General features: G+C 35.9%; 1 protein-coding gene and 1 long non-coding RNA gene across 7 annotated transcripts in view; one reads left to right on the top strand and one right to left on the bottom strand.

Moving 5' to 3' along the window:
• NaCP60E (Na channel protein 60E) overlaps window positions 1-17,398 on the bottom strand; it is a 74,512-nt gene that overhangs the window by 27,877 nt on the left and 29,237 nt on the right. For all 6 annotated transcript variants that reach the window (XM_066301081.1, XM_066301087.1, XM_066301105.1 and 3 more), the window contains exon 2: window positions 1,544-1,752. In XM_066301081.1, the coding sequence (XP_066157178.1) occupies window positions 1,544-1,752 (209 nt within the window). The remainder of the gene's footprint in view (window positions 1-1,543; window positions 1,753-17,398) is intronic.
• On the top strand, window positions 2,662-4,058 carry LOC136349568 (uncharacterized). Its single transcript, XR_010733827.1, has 2 exons — window positions 2,662-3,604; window positions 3,661-4,058. It is a non-coding gene; the product is annotated as an uncharacterized lncRNA (long non-coding RNA).

Below are 17,398 nucleotides of genomic sequence, written 5' to 3'. Positions count from 1 at the left end.
CAACATGAATATCGATTTCAAATAATTTTATTACATATTTATAAAAATGCAAATGTTCAAGGTGAGCGACATTCCTTCTTTTCTGTAATTTCACTTCCAAAGTATACAATTTGAACCCAAATACGGGCTTTATTACAAGTTTGCATGCTTCGTTGGAAAATAAGTGAGGTGTAGTTATCATTTTTGTGCCGTCGACTCATCAAATTACGCAAAGACATCGAAATCCAATAAAAGACAATGGTATGATTGTTTACGTAGAAGAAATAAGCATTTTAATATTATTGAAAAAAAACATTTTTTTTTTCAAAATCACACTTAATTCCCCTTTCGAATTCACGGACAAACAATAACGTCTTTTAATTTCAAAAAATACAGAGAAGTTGCCCTCCATTGTTTTCTGATTTTTCGGCTTTCTTTCCTGTTCATGTTTTTACTTTCTTTGCTCCTCCCACATCTCACATCTCAAATCTGGGAATTTGAAAACGATTCAATGAACAATTCAAAATTTTAAATTTCCATGTGACTCTTCACCTCAAACATACAAAAACTTTATTTCGTTTGTTTACAAACCGCTAGTCCAAAATTAACAAGAGTCTTTTCCCTATTCCAACTGGGCCGAAGAAGATTATGAAGCTTCTTCGGCCCATTTTCAATTCCTCAGCTTCGAGCGCGGACGTACCGTTCTCTCAGAGAACAAAAACCTTTTTTTTAAGTCTGAGCCATACCTCACTGCAAATGATCCATCTGAGGATTTTCAAGTAAAAGGCCCCATGGCCTGGCACAAATGAATACTGAACATGAAGAAATTTAGGAAACTCGTTAATCAGAGATAAACTGCCTCATGTGCTCGAACAATTTTAAAAAGAACGAGGGAACCTCCCACTTTGGCTATCTGAAAATAGACAGATTTCTTACTATTATCAGTGAGTATGGAGCATAAATTTGTATTTTTTTTGTCGAACTGAAGGACTTTTCCGTATTAAAGTGGTTGAAACATATAGAAGAATTGGGTAAACGACGCAGGCATAATTTTTTTATTATTCTTATAATGATCCTCCAAAAACCAGAAATATTATATAAGTCCTTCATGTGAGATGGACTGCCAAGTATATGCCATTAAGGAAGAAATTTTGCAGCTTTATGGAGTCCAATGATGGGGTCGCAGTCTATGATACCAATGTAGATTTCGTTTAAAAAAAAATGGAACTTAGTTCCTGAGGACCTTATAAACTTGAGAACTTGTCTGAAAAATTCTGCATCACGGCAAGAATCTATATCAGGTATCTTGACGTGACACCTTCGATTAGTGCAATCGAAGAGATAATTATAGACGATAGAGTTCTGAAGGGAAAAAAATCTGCAAATCGAGGCTTCCAGCTCAAATCTACTTAGAGAATACCTTAATTTTGACAGCCGCTTCGCAACATAATGGAAGAGAACCAGTCACGTACCAAATACCCTACTGCGATCCTTAACTTTATAAAAATGTATTGACCCTATAGTACTGAAAATAAATAACGTGATAGTGGTGAGTAGTACTTACTCGGCTTCTTCAATGGTTTCTGCCATAGCGAGGAAGACGCAGTTGAGCAAAATGGTGGTCATAACCAGATAGTCGAAGTACTGATTTGTGCTTAGGTATATACAGATTTTTCGGAGCGAATTAAACGGGCTGAATATAAAAAATGAACTGGTTGCTGTGAATCGATGGATGTAATTCTTGCGGAACCTCTTCGACACCACGCAGAAAGTCTGAAAAGAGAAATATTTTTAGTTCAAGTACTTCTCTTAAAATATATGAAAACTGTATATAGAATTTTTGCCTCTATTATGCTACAAGCTGAACGAGGCTATTATGTGCAAACAGAGATGTATTTTCATTAGGACTCGATAGGATTGACCATCTGGTTTCGAAGGAGAAGTTGTCTTCATCCAAACTTCCAGCCTTCCCTTGAGACGTTGGACTTGCAGCTCCACGTTCTAAAATTCATCTGTTTGAGTTGTTGAAACACAACTTTCACATAGGATATGATAGGGTCTTTAGCCGTTTACACCGAAAATCATGCCTTTGCTTGTTTTGGTGGAAGTCCATTCCTGTATGGCAGCTTCATTTTTTTAAGATCACCAGCCGAGCTTTGGTCTGCATCAATAAAAGCGGTAGTCTCAAACAAACTTCGCTGGCCTACCGTAATGGACTTTTTTAACAATCATCCATTTTTTATTATAAGCAGGAATCGGAGTTTTTCTGTCTCAATTTTCATTAATGTTATTGATTTTATACTTTTTTGACAGTTTGTTCCGAAATGAGTACGCATCAATCTACATCGAAAATACGCTATATTGTTTGTATGAACAGAGGTGCGAAAACACTTTGTTACAAATACTAATAACCTTACTAATAAAATAATGATAAGGTATTATGTGTTAGGAATTTTATTTTACGCTTTGCTCTAGTTCTTACAAATTTTCAAGATTTTTAGTTCAAATTTAGAGTGCCTGTTACGTTACACTGGAGACATCGCGAGTCACATTTTCAAAAATATTTACTGAAACGTTGGCTTTTCTATTTTTCCACATTATTTGAATCACAATTGAGATATTCTGAGAGAAAAAGTAATTTTTTGGGGTCAAAGCCACGGATGCCTTCATTCAAAGTATACAGTACCGAGCATAAGTGGAGGACCAAAATATATTTTAATAAAACATTAATTAAACTTACTTTCTTCCAAATTTGAAAACTATTTTTTGTTCATCAATAAAGTCAAGAAAACGAAGGACATTGGTGTATGTTGATATTATTGTTTATAACTGATAACATGAGGAATTTTTATTTTGTGGGGAGCAAAAGTAGAGAAACATTTTAAAATTTTACTAATTTATATTTGTTGGTTGACCGAAAGTAAATCATTTTGTGCACACTGTGAAACAAATATTCTTGTGAAGATGCCCAGAGGAATTTCTTTGTCTTTGGACGTGAAGAAATTGATTATTTCAAAGTATCAGGCGGGTATGAAACAATCAGCGATAGGTAAGCAGTTAAATTTAAATCAATGTGTTGTATCCAAAACTATTAAACTGTTTCGCCTTCGCAAAATTTTAATCGACCTTCCGAAGACTGGTAGACCCAGGAAAATCACAAGAAATATTGACAGAAAAATTAAAAACATGTCGCTCAAAGACCCTTTCTAAACTGCTGTCGATATAAAAAGGGAATTAGAAGACGAAAATGTTAGTGTTCATACTGTTCGAAGACGTTTAAAAGAGAGTAATCTACCAGCCAGGAAACCAGCCAAAAAGCCGTTCATTTCAAAGAAAAATAAGACGGCTCGACTAAAGTTTGCTTATGAACACTTAAATTGGAGTCTTACAAAATGGAACATCGTACTATTTTCAGACGAAAGTAAGTTTAACTTATTTTCTTCAGATGGTATTTTGTGGGTTCGACGTCCTAAGGACAAACGCTTCGACCCTAAGTATACTTGGAGCACAATGAAACATGGCGGTGGAAATTTTCAAGTGTGGGGCTGCTTCTCTGGCCTTGAAACGGGACCGATTGTTAGAATTAATAGAATTATGGATCGGTTCAAGTACCTGGAGATCATAAGTAACACAATGTTGCCGTATGCCGAGAAAAATATGCCCTTAAGTTGGCGTTTCCAGCACGATAACGATCCTAAACATGCAGCGAAAATAATTTTAAAAATTTTTGAAAACGAAACCATCAATGTTCTTAAATGGCCAGTTCAGACTCCTGATCTTAATCCAATAGAACATCTATGGAATTTGGTGGATTAGAAAATTCGGTCCGGACACCCCTCAAAATTCGCAAATGCCGACGAACTGTTTGAGGTAATTGAAATTGCTTGGAATTCAATTCCCAAAGAAACAACTTATAGCTTAATTATTTCTATGAGACAGAGGTGTTTGGAAGTTATCCAAAATAAAGGTTCTACAACTAAGTATTAGGCCTGTGTTATGTTAAAATTACTTTAATAAAGTGTTTCTCTATTTTTGCTCCTCGCTTTTTCTAATAGAATTTACTATCATTTTAATGTTATCCAGAAATGTAATTCTATTTTATTTTTGAATTGCACGTGCCCATTAATTGTGTAAATAAATATTATCAAGTGTATGTTTTAATACTTTTGTAAAATATTGCAGAAGTTGAAATGTTTCTCCACTTATGCTCGGTACTGTATGTGTCAGCGATCACTCTATGATGAGGAAAATCGTCCCTGGGAAGCATTAAGACATATGGTTTCGAGTCACGTTTTTGAAACCATAAGAATTGGTGAAATATTTATGGGCTGATATCACCCTTTTTTTTAATATGTGGTTGTAAAAATTATTGATTATTTTCTTTAAGACATCAAATTAATTTTTAAAAAAATTCGAGTAGAAGAATTTGTGGCGGTTATCTTATGGTCCTTTGAAGAGAGATGACAAACGCTTTGCGAAAAGTCATCGTCGAATGCTGAGTAAATGTGTCCAGAACGGGTACTTTCATTGTTAATTTTCCTACAGGTCCCTTACATCTCTTGTAATAATGTAGCGCTCATATAAAAAAATTCTTATATGAGGTCGGAAATGAGATCTAAGCGAGCTAGAGCCTTATGTAGCCAGGCACCATAAATGGTATTTTCTGAATATTTCGCACGCTATTTAAGCCACATGGAAAATGTTATCATCACTTTTTTAGCACAAATCCACTGCCGGTATTAGCAAATTTTCTATCTTAAATATGTTTCTGTTGTTAGCCATAAAAAATCTAGGGAAACTGGATAAAACCGCACAATCTAATTTTGTTTTGGAGTACTATATATTTTAATAGCCAAAACAGATTCTTTAGACTTGTTTATGGAAAAATCCTTTTGATGGAAACCTATAGGATGCACCGTTTGCGAGAAAATAACACTTTTCAAGTCAATTTTTAAAAGCACAGTTAACGTCAGTCAGCAGTCCTAATTCTGGATTAAAATTTTCCAGAACTTCTCTTTTTCCTGTTCTCATACTTAATCCATATAGCTTGAATAACGTCCAAGATATTTAGGAAATGCTATTTTTAGGACTTCCTATTCAAAGGACCATTAACACACTTCCAGGCTCTTGCTTTTGGGAACTTTTTTGGAAATAAAACTATAATCAAAAAATAAAAATCTAACTATCGTCGAATTTGACTATGCTACAACTAAATAAATGCAAATCCTGCTACCGACTACTGAGACGCTTTTGGCAATTTTGCTTAAAGTTGCAAAAGTTCTAGCTGATAATATCAGTTGTGGGTTACCACTGACTTCAGTTTACGTCTATGTTCTACCTACACGTAGAGGACCAAACATCCCGTATACCTTCGTTAAGAATTGAAGGAAATACACGGGAAAATATTGTTTTTTATTGTGTATTTGTGCCGCAACAGATATGTATACAGGATTATTCTTTCAGTACATAAATGTACTTTTCCATTGTTCTCTTATGACACCCCATGTATATTATGACATTTTTCAGTTCTTTGAAGAATTCTAAACATATTTCATGCAACACATCCAAGTTTAAGTTTAACGGTTTTTGACATGTTGGAATTGTGCCCTGTTGACCTAACTCTAAATTTATTTCATTATTTTTTTTTGCAGAGGAGGAAACCTTTATAGGGACCCGGACTGTTGTTCTGGCTACCGCATTGTGTGGGCTTCATCCCCGAAGAAAACGCCTTCCAACTATAACCTTCCGTCTTTGCTATGCGTTCGTCTGGTAACCGCCCTTAGGCATTCTTTCAGTCAGTGGTAAGTGCTTCTCTGGTCCACGGACACGTTCAGTGTTCCGCTAGGGATTCCCTTCCACTTTGCGTTGGGAACTCCTTTCGCTTTCCGTGCCATGCTTTGTACATGCTCGACCGGGGATTCCCTTGCCTTCTCTGGTTGGGGCCCAGCCCTAACCTGAACTAATCTGACATGGGGCCAGTCGCCAATTCAAAATTCTTCAAGAACTTTTTTGTCATTTGAAGACGTATTTGTTGAGCCTCCCGAGTAATTTTATTTTTCAACTATTCTAGATTGTTGGTCTTATTCAAATACTCCCCGCGTTTCAGATAGCGTCGTAAAAAAGTCCATAGGGGTAAGGTCAGACGATACGGCGGGCCACTCTAATTGCTATGATGCGCAAATATTTCCATTTGAAATATCGAATGGGCCTATTAGTGATTTACATAATCGGCGAACGTATTAGATTTGTATTGGCTACTCGATAAAATATTTTACAACATTTCGAGAATGAGAATATCTTCCATAAGTTTCCGAATTTGTTTTTTGTTTGTTGTTGTTTTTCGGATATATGGACCGTAAAACTGACCAGCTTTGCATACTACAAATATCCACGCGGATGGTTTTAGAGCTTACACTTTTAAGCAAAAACCTACCTTTTATTTAAGGATTCGTTTATACAATCATATACGTCGCAAATAAATAACAGGTTTTGCTGCTTGTACATAACGAAAAGAAAAATAATATTTCAATATTCATAAAGACTTATGCAACAAGGATTGCATTTGGAACGGCATTACAACAAAGCATGATGTATTGCTCATTCCCCTCTCGAATATTGCCATTTTCCGGTCTCTTTCTTCTCTTCTCATTGCGAAAATATGTCGGGCTATTAAAGGAAAAGTGTTATTTCGACGCCAGGAAAAATAGCCTGATATATTTTTCACAACGGCTCGGTTTTGCCCGAAAGTATAAAGATGGAATACGCGAGCCCGCTTAAGAGCGACACGTTTTTACCAGCTTTTATGAGATATGATTCTGTTGCTCACGTTTTGATCGTTAGGAATTCGATACGTACCGAATTGAGTTAATGAACTCTTCGTTGTTTCAGATTATTGCTGCCGACTGGAAAAATGTCTTATCCAGTAAACAGTTTCCGGAGAAAGGGCATGTTTAACATGCCCGCTCACGAATTTAGTAAAAGCCTTTTCAGATACAGTTTAAATTGGATTTTAAGCGCTTTTTCACGGAAAAGTGCAGTGAATGAAATTCTCAGTCCTCAAACGAAACGCAATATTTGTTTTATTACAAACACAACTTTAGCAATTTTTTCCTCCCCTATTTGCCGTAGGTAAAATTCGCAAGGAATACATGGCTGTTCAATTTGAACTCTAACAACTTTCAGGAAATAATCGAATTGGAAAATGACACGGAAATATCATAAACATTGATTTAATCTCGTATAACTCTTGAGAGAACAAACGACTTAACAAAGCTGCGTCCATCTATTGGTCCTGTTTCATCTGGCTGTCTCAGTCGTATTCCCACGTATCTCTAGACAATTCAACTTAGGATTTAGGTCTAGACAAAAACCTGGAGGATTTCGATGGAATTGTGAATTTCTCCACGAAAGGAATTACTCCGTCATGTTTGCAGCTATTTCCAGATTCTTTCCAGAAAGCAGCTAGTCATCACTCGCAATCGACGTTTATATCTTAGATCTTGACACAAGCTTCAATTGCGTTTATTGAAGATCTATAAGCTTAAGGTGTGCTCCCACGTATTTCGCTACGGTCGAAATAATTTTTTTCGAATTGTAATTAATTTATATCGGTACTTTATATTCGTAATTTAAAGAAAACTAAATTTTCTCTGTGATGCCTGCATCCAACACAGATAACTCCGGCCGTTCCCTTGAAAACACGAATAATAATATTTGACCTCATTCCTTCGGGGTAATATTCAAAACGGATGAGGGGGAATTTTTTTAATAGAATCAACAAAGGACCATGAAATAAAGATAAATGTTTGCGTTTAAGATCGAGTCCGTAAGTACGAGTTTTCTGGAAAAAGCAGATTAGAGACTCTGAACAAATAATAATGAATAGCAGATAAAGGTATAAAAGGGGACCGAGAAATTTAAATTAAAAACGCTACCTTAGGTCATATTTCCAGGGACTCTCATTTGGGGCTTTTGAGTGCTTCTTTGTAATAATTTTTCTGGAAACGTCGAAGAAGCAAAATTGGAAAATTCGTGGTCTTTATCGATCTGTTTCTTCATATTCTGGATGTAATAACTTCTAAAAGACGAGATCAATAAATGGCTGCAACGAAGCAATTTTAGTAGCATGATATCATCTTAACATTGTCCTCTCAAACTTCGATTTTAATAGAATCTTCTCAGCTGGAAAATATACGAAAAACTTTTCCATCCCGCTTGTTGTTCGTTCGGCTTTCCTTTTGGACCTCGCTCCTGAAAGCTAGAAGTTTAGCTGTTCTCGGAAAGCCTTTCGAAAATGTCTGGAAACTATTCCAGACATTCTTTCGCGACTTTTGAAGCGGAACTTTGAAGACTCTTTTGTGGGATTAAAGGATTATTTTACCCTGACGTGTTGTTGACTCAGTCAAGGTGATTTGCTTATCGCACTTGTTCCTAAAAACTTTAAAACTTCCGTCGGCATTCCACAGTTCGTTCCCTCTTTAAACAACAACAATAAAACTTAAGTACGTTCACTGGTAATTCGGCTTCAAGTTTATGGCTGAAGTTTGTAAGCCCTGCAGTTTGGAAATATGAAATATTTAAGGCATTATAGGAGATGTTAGGTGGTATTATTATGCCCCCTGAGTGAATGATAGAACGTGTAAAATAATATCTTCTGCAGCCAGGATAATGAAAGTAAGAATTTACATAACAAAGTACCTATTTGTAATTATGCCTCTGTAAGCCTCTGCTCCTCGAATAAATTATAATACACTTATTGAAGCAACAGTTATGTTTAAGGGCCTTTCGGGATGTTCTTGTAGAGAGAGAAGACCATAAATTCGAGCATTAAACCATTAGGAAATAAACAGCTAACATCGTGGTGTATAACAAAATAGTATATTAGACGGCGAACACGAATAGACGAGGGAAATAACTCATATGAATAAGAAATAGAAAAATTTTTCTCTGCATCTTAGTACTTGAAACGGCCTCCGTATGTTTATTTTTTACCCCATTGCTGTGGATGACAGTACGAACCCATGGGGAATTGCACTATATGGAAGTGAAATGTCGTTCGATGACATTTTCTGCACCGCTGGTACTACTGTTTTCACATATCTTTGGCCGTTTAGCATAAACTCAAAAATTTTCCTGTACAGATCTAGACCTCTCTATCACTAGTGCAGATTCGACTTGTTTCCACTTATCTCCAGACCTTTCAACAAAAAAAACTGACTATCTAGGTTAAGGTAAACTCGAATAACTTGACTTGTTTGTCTCGCCTCTCCGTCGCTGCCAAGATTCAGTCGTGTTCCCACGTGACTCCTATTCGTTCAACATAGTTGCAACTATTTTAGAATCCCTTTACTAGTAATATGGGCAAGCAGTGAGTATGTACTCTTTTTTATCTTCGAGTGGGCCAATTTACAAATTTATGTAATTTCGTATTGTTTCAAAATTTTTTATGCAAAAATTTTTCTTTCACCAAAAAACAGGAAAAAAACCATCTGAACAATGATGAGTTAAAACTTAATAACCGTTGTCTACATCTGCAGATTTTTGATAATTTAAAAATTTAAAAAAATTTTTTTAATCCCCTAGACAGCCTTCACCATTTAGTATGTACAATAGTTGCTTGGGAGGTGTGGAAAAAACATGGGAAAACGATGCCTTCCTTACCTAGATCATGAAAGGAACTTTACGGCATCAACGAGCCTCAATATTTCCATTTCTTGCAATCTGGACAAATTATTCTGTATTATTAAATAACTCATCCAGAAATTAATCAGGATTAATTAAGATTATATAGAGATAATGATCCAATTTCTTGCACAATATTCCATGCCAGCCGTCTAACGAACTGGGACACTTCATATATTTCCACCTTAAAACGCAACACTGAAATTAATCTCACTAAATCCAGACAAACAATTTCAGGAAAGGACACAGAGGCAGCAGTGATAATTACTCTGGAAAATAGCTAATCCTGGAATAAGCGCTTGTTTAGGGAAGTGGGAAGCCGTCTGGTTTCGGTAAATAAATTATATGGCAAACAGCGCTGATTTCAAAGTTTGAGCTCCAGCATTGGGAGCTATTGATCTTCCAAGTTTCTCTTCCAGAGGAAACTAAAAGTGTGGACTGTTTCGCGGATTTAGTAGAAGTTTACGGCCTCTCCAAATCTACCTGGAAATCCTATAAGATCCTGAAAAAAAATGAACATGCATAATCTCAAGCTAAATGTAATGCTCCATGCCTAAAAGTCTTAAAATTATTGCAGGCAGTAACAAGAGCTCCAGTAGTTTCTACAACTACTCACAATATTGCATGGTCTTGTAATGCTGTAAACAGTTTTTCTAATATCTCAGAAAGAATACTCGTAAGCTATAAGTTGCTTATTTAAGTTTGCTTTTTCTTTAAACACAGATTTGCTTCATGTTACTTCATCTGAAAGAGGCTTTGAAAGCACATCTGTATTTCTACATGGGAGAGAAGAAAGTTGAAGGTTAGCAATAGATCCTGGGGCCTATAATCTGCTCTCATTTTACATATAATGGAAATCTCTTACGATGTGTGGCAAGCAGACTGATTATGGTATTCCAGGTCCGCAGACTATATGCTCTTGAACAAATATTGACTTTCGGCTATTTTCATGCATTTAAATAGGTTTTTAGTAGCAGCGAGGGAGCAGATTATAATCACCCCAGTACACAAAAATGAAGAATGTTAAAGGAGGGAGAACTAAACTGCCAAACAACGGAACCTAGTCAGGGTTCTAACTTTTAAATGTTGTTTGAACTCACCCACTTTTTAGGATACTTACTGGCACCTGGTAAACAAAAACACCTCATTAAATACGTTCAAAGTAAGTTATCACTACAAACATGATACAAAATGGTCAATGATTATATGGCCTTAATCCTAAAAAATTCTATAATAAATCACACCCAAAGTAATTCATATCTCCACAGAGCGTATGAATAATTACCATAGACCTGAATATGTAGAGCAGTCATATATCATATTTGCGTAGTCTTCAGGCATGCTTATTATGCCCCAGTTTAGTTGAATTATTATTGTTCTCATACTTGATTGTAATATAATGTTTTGTTAGTGTAGTTGGGCGATGTTTATATGAGAAGTAATGGGCTAATAAGGACGAAGTTGGGATTGAAAAATTGGGTTTATTACACGACCAAAAGTAACTTTTTCGAGTGATGTTTATTGTCCCCTAAAGGTCTTAACATATTGGACTGTTTTACTATTTTACAAAGCGCCTTCGGACCTATATCAATTTCAATTTACAGGACCCACATGTCAGTCATAACAAAGATTGTAGCTATACAGACGTTTCTGCTTTGATTAAAATTGATTCCTCCAGGCTTCCCATAAGGTTTAGTCGCATCTGAAATTACAGAAATCTAGAGCAAGAGGTTTCGCTGTATCTAGCAGTAATATGCTCGTCAGAGAAATTACTGGCAATAAAATTGTCATAACGTCGCATTCCTGAAATTACAACTATGTTTCTAGAGACATAATAAATTAACACATACAGACAATTCGGAATCAAACGACTACCACGTTCAAGTTCACAGCATCGAGATCTACAGGATGTCTCGTATTAGTAGGCCAATCCGCTAACTGGAGATTTCTTATGCGATAAAAATTAGATTTTCCTTATCGTACTTTTTTCATTAGCGCTTTATATTCATTACACAAGACGTTCAAGTTAGTAAAAAAATTACTTTTGTTATTAACTTAGGTGTTTCTTAACATATTTTAAAGAAGTTTTGCATGGAAGTATAGTTCGATTAGACGCACATTTGCTATGACTTAGTTAAAAAAATTTGGAAGAACAATGAGGAATGTGGGGGATCATGTACATGTCTTTCTCCCCAACTTTTTATTGCATGCGCCAATAGCTCATTTTCTTAATTAATCAAATTAGCTGTTTCTTTATCTGGATTTGTTCTTATTTCTAAAATTTTGATTTACAGCTTACTTTAGAAGATATTTTAGCTTATTGACCCCCAATATGTGTCTTCCACTCTTTATTTATATGGAGAACGTAGTTCCAAAATACGCATGATTACCGTTTTAGTACTTGGTGTGCGTTGCATTTACTAATGTCTTGATTTTCCATTTGAAAAGCGATCATTCTGGTGCTAATACTCCGATTGCTATGAACAATTTGTAAAATGTCTTCCTGTGGGGTTAATTAATTAAACAGAAAATGAAAGCCACATATTGAGGCGAAATAACCTGAAGTACTTTTTGAAGTAAGTTGTAAATAAAAATTTTAATAAAAAAACGAAGAAATCAAGATGAAGAAATAACTAATTTAAATGAAAGTTGGGGAAAAACGTGTACACGATCCCCCTTTTTCCCATCGTTTCTCCAAATCTTTTTACCCAAATCACAGGAAATATGTACCTTATCTAATTAGACATCACTGCAAAATTTCATTAAAATATGTTAAGAAACACGCAAGTTATTAACAAATTTTTTTTTCTAACTACAACACCCGGTGTTCTAACTACAAGGCACCAAAGAAAAAAATCCTTAAGGAAAACCTAATTATTTTGCATAAGAAATTTACGATTACCGGCCTTTCCACCTATCAATGCATGAGACCCTGTATAACAGTAAAAGTAATACCAAAAAATTCTAAATTTTGTGACTCTTCATCTTAGTGTTAGTTGATACAGCTCTTCAAGTTACTAACTATGCTATTTCCAATAGTAAAATTTGTTCTCTTATTTGTCTTTTCCACTGTAGCTAGCTGCAGTTCGTTACAACCTCCATCATAGATAATCGAATTTGTTCAGCGTTTGAACTGATCCTATTTTCAGCGTCATCTCATAATTCAGCTAAAAAAATGTATACGTCATAATTCATTATGATTAAAATGCTTTCCCGACTCCCTGATGGAGACCTGGGGACTCGTTCGCATGTTAGAACAGGTAAAACTGCGTTCCCATGTCCTTGGCACTGTTTCTGGGATGACCTCGACACTCAAGATTCAGGACGTATACTGTTTTTAGTTTTCAACTAATCTGAACAAATTTATGGCAAGCAATTTATAGTCATATATTCACCCATGGAACCCGCCGCTTTCAATAGCTTAATGATGATTAATCCATTTTGGAACATAGCTATTCAAGCCCGAATATTGCTTTTAAACACAGTACTGTGTATGCGTGTCTCGAAAGCTACTGTCGCCTTTAACACGCAAAAGTGTAACCAGTGGTGGGAATCATACGGAATTCCGGTTATATTATAAGGAATTGCTAAGCTCTAGTTAGTCCTGCATAATTGGCAAAGCCAGAAAAATAGCTTAAAAACTTAGAAAAGGTATGTTTCGTTTTTTAACTTTTGACCCTTTAGAATCAACCCTAAATGAAGTCTGACGACAGCAATTTTCACAACAGGAGATTTTTCTAAACATTCAAATTTAACTTTTTTGAAGCCCTATTTAATATTGAATGCTAAGGGTAAACGTATTTTTTTTAATGGAGGGAACAACCCAAATGTGTCTATTTATTATTGCGAATCCTGCTATTATTTTGGGCATCTAACATGTAGTAACGCACAACATGCGGTCTGGGAATTTTACAACTTCTGAACGGATATACGAAAATATACGATGTAGGGATTTATGTTTCTTGCTATTTTCCTAGATTTTTAATTTTGCACACATATCTTCCGAATCGATACGCATTACCCCAAGAAGGCACCGTATATTACCTGCCGCGTTTCGGGATATACAGTTTCCCCTAAAAGGAATCCTCATACTCTTGTTTTCGATTTCCTTTTCCACACGTCGGTGCCAGAGGTCCATAAATCTGATCATGTGCAGAATTTTAGTTTTTCAGGGGCTTTGTGAGCTGCATTGTGGAGAGCAAACAGTGTTTGGAGGTCCAGTCATTTGAAGGCGGGATTTAACTCGAGGAGGTTGCTAGTTTCTGATCATTTATTATTCCGATTTTATCAAAATGTGACTCTGAATTTAGTTTAGGGTTGTTGAAAAACACCCTCGAAGTTTTTTCAACATACGTCACTATTTCGCGCTGGAACGTCATTGCTTCACACTTCGAAAAGATGATTAGAAATTTTTTAAAACACTCTATAATGTTTAAGATTCAAATTATTTTTTATGTCGCAGGCAGTTAATTCGGTTCATTTTATTTTTTGGGTAAGCACCCTTGCCCCGATCGTGATGCGCCACTGGGTATATCTGACCCTTAATTTTACCAATTAGTTCAGGCTTGAGTATAATGTTTGTCATGGTGCGCCACTCTTCGTACAGTCTTGCAAAACTAATTTTTCATGCGCTTTATGATCTTCGTGTCCAAAAATACAGATTTAGCAAAATGTCATTATTTAATTCGATGCAAAGTTAAGCAAACGTGATTTAGTCAAAATGGACGACCGCCATATTTCCAGAGAGAGAGGTCATTTATCCAATTAGGAACATATGGCCGGAATGATGGAAGCAGCACAGATCCCAGATTATTAATGGCATTTCACAGCGAAATCAGTCGCAGGGCAGTTATAATTGATATTGTAGGTATTTCCAAGGTTATCTTAATTTAAGATCAAATAATCAGTTTAGTGAAAGTGCTAACTGCATGTTCTAAATGTCCCCATTTGCCATCATTACATAAATCGAACTGACTAGTTCGGGACAACCTGTGAAAGTAAAACTTCCATGATTCGCGAAGACGATCTATATATAGGAGCAAAGGTCATCCGAAGGTGCTGATCAACAGGAAATTGGTTGGGAAAGATACGCCTGAATTTTTCTGCAATGAAACTACAATTTTAATTATTAAAATGGTACATTATTAAAAATGTAGGTGAAAGATGACTTCAAATATAGTACCTTTCTTACATGCAGTTTTAGTAAGTACAAACGTAAAGTAATTAGGCGATTGATAAGTGCGAGGGAGACAGACTACCATTTCCCCTTCCATTTTCAACTATCGACTAGCGTCGTTGACACGCGATAAGGCCAGTAGCGACGGAAAACGAAATCACCGAATAGGTTGGCTTTTGACAATTACTGTTGTCCTTGTTCTGCATATCGTTGTGCCAGTATAGACAGCTCCGTTGAACCGTAGTTGCCTTTCGCCTAGATAGTGCAGCGATCGGAACTTGGAAATTTCATTTCAACATCACGCCATCTTTGTCTGGCAATGATATTGATTGGTCGTTGGATTTGGATGACATTTGTCATTGCCGCGTTTGCAATTTTGATTCTGAACCCGAGCAACCTTTTTATATTTCCTGTGTACAATGTCGCGGAATTTGCGCCTTATGTGCGGATATTCCGTTAACAATGTGGAAAAATGTGAGATTTGGGAAACAAAAGGTAATTGCAACCCATACTTCACAACATAAACAACTTATTTGAAAAAACAAGAATACAAAGAACCACACTTAACTATCAACGGGAGCTGACCAGATTGTTGGTGAACTGCCTTTTTTCATTCTTCTGGAACATTCAGCAAATAACAGCTACGTTCGCAACTGAAATTTCGTTACCGTCAGTTTTCGCTTCGAAACTTGAGAAAAAGCACATGTGGAAGGAAAATTTTTAAATTAAAAAACTTAATGGTTCAGTATGACAACAGAACGTAACATTTTAAATTCCTCTTTTAACCTTCATTTCTTTCTATCTTTCCGAAACTATTCTCTTCTTCCTCCTTCCTCTCGAATTTATCTGTGAATTTATATTATAATTTGATGTATTTGGAAATGAAACGATTTCAATATCTACTATTTTCCCGCCAGACGGTTTATGGTTATCAAAATAACTATGCCGACAAACTACCCAATAGTAACAGACATTTTAACAGACCCAATAGGAGTCATTTATAAACGAAAATTTCATCATCACATAACCAGATATGACGGAATTATATTTATTCACCTGTTCTATATTTTATTATGCACTAGTTTTGGTAAAATACATTAAATATGTGGTATTGTAACAAATGGGTTATATTTCGCAATTAAAATAGAAAAATAAAGACATTTTATTGGAACTACCCGTACGAGCGCATTTTTAAAATCGTGGTTCCGCTAACAGCGCCCTCTTTAGTCAGTGCCCAGCGACGGTGGACCAATGAAGTAGTGCGAATGCCATTTTGACACTTAGTTCTCCGCTTCTGGTGTTTCTCTGGCAGTATGCCTTAATCCGAGGGTGAATGTGGTTTTATGTGACTTCATAGGACGCAAATTACGCGCATGCATGCAAATTTAAATGCATTCTTGGAGAAGAAATTTCATGGAAAATTTTAATGTAGCCTTGCGTCTACAAATACCACGTTATAAATGGGATTTTAGAACGCATCAATTCAAAAATAAGGTCTCTTTAGACCTGTCTCCCTCGCATTTATTAATTGCCTAATAACCTCTTCCTTGCACTGACTAAAACTCCATGTGCATAGCAGCGAAAAAGCTCCTGTATAACTAATGTTCCAAGGGAAACACACTGTGACATCCACGTTTGACCCTCATCATCAAGGGAGTCCAATGGTTGGAAGCAAGCAAAAATGTTAACTCCGAAAAAGTGTTGTTTAATGTAACAATTTATCCAACGCTATAACATTAAGAACTACCCCGTCAAAATTAATTACTTTGCAAACATTTTAGGGTAAAAATGTATTAATGCGGACCAAACAGATTTATACATGAGACCTAAGTAATAAAAATGACATCATGCAGAGGTTTCATTATGTGTCCGAATTACCGGAAGCGTTACTAGCAGTAGATTAGTCCCTCAAGGTTTCTATGCCAGTCCCTGTTTAATATTTAATATCAAGGATGAATATTTAATACACGAAATAACCCAACGTAGGCCATTTATTCCTATTTATCCCAGAGGTTTAGTTTAGGGCTATAGTACTAACTAGACGGCGATTAGGAGTTTTATAAGTCCGTTTAACTACATAACTGGAAGGATATATTTCCTGGGAGTTACCGGTTCAGGCTGAATTGTGGCAGTAATTAATTGATAATCTCCGGTGGACTGACGCCACTAAATTGCCAAAGTTTAATCCAGGAAAAGGCTGTGGAGCCCTATACCTTCATTTGCATTTTTCGCTCGCGTGCTCTAAAGTTTGTTTATTTGTCTATTTGGCTAGAGCATAGATAGGTGACTTTTATTTAAAATGTTGTAAATTGCTTCAGAGAATAATATAACGGTATCTCGCTTGAATCAGCTCTTTTTAAAACCGCACTCATTTTATGTTTCCACGTAGCTTATCAATAATCTAATTTCAACAACTTGACTGAATTTCACTTGACTGAAATCTTATCCACGTAGAAATAAAAGTGTCCATTTTCATAAACTATGTGTTGATTGCAATAAAATTGTGCCATAGATGCGGGCTATTAAATAAATATCCACATAGTTACCACTTTTTTAGGCCTT

This window comes from Euwallacea fornicatus, chromosome 2 (genome assembly GCF_040115645.1).
Source record: "Euwallacea fornicatus isolate EFF26 chromosome 2, ASM4011564v1, whole genome shotgun sequence".
Taxonomy (NCBI): domain Eukaryota; kingdom Metazoa; phylum Arthropoda; class Insecta; order Coleoptera; family Curculionidae; genus Euwallacea; species Euwallacea fornicatus.
The sequence above is the reverse complement of the archived record's forward strand: the minus strand, read 5'-3'. Positions and strand labels throughout refer to the sequence as shown.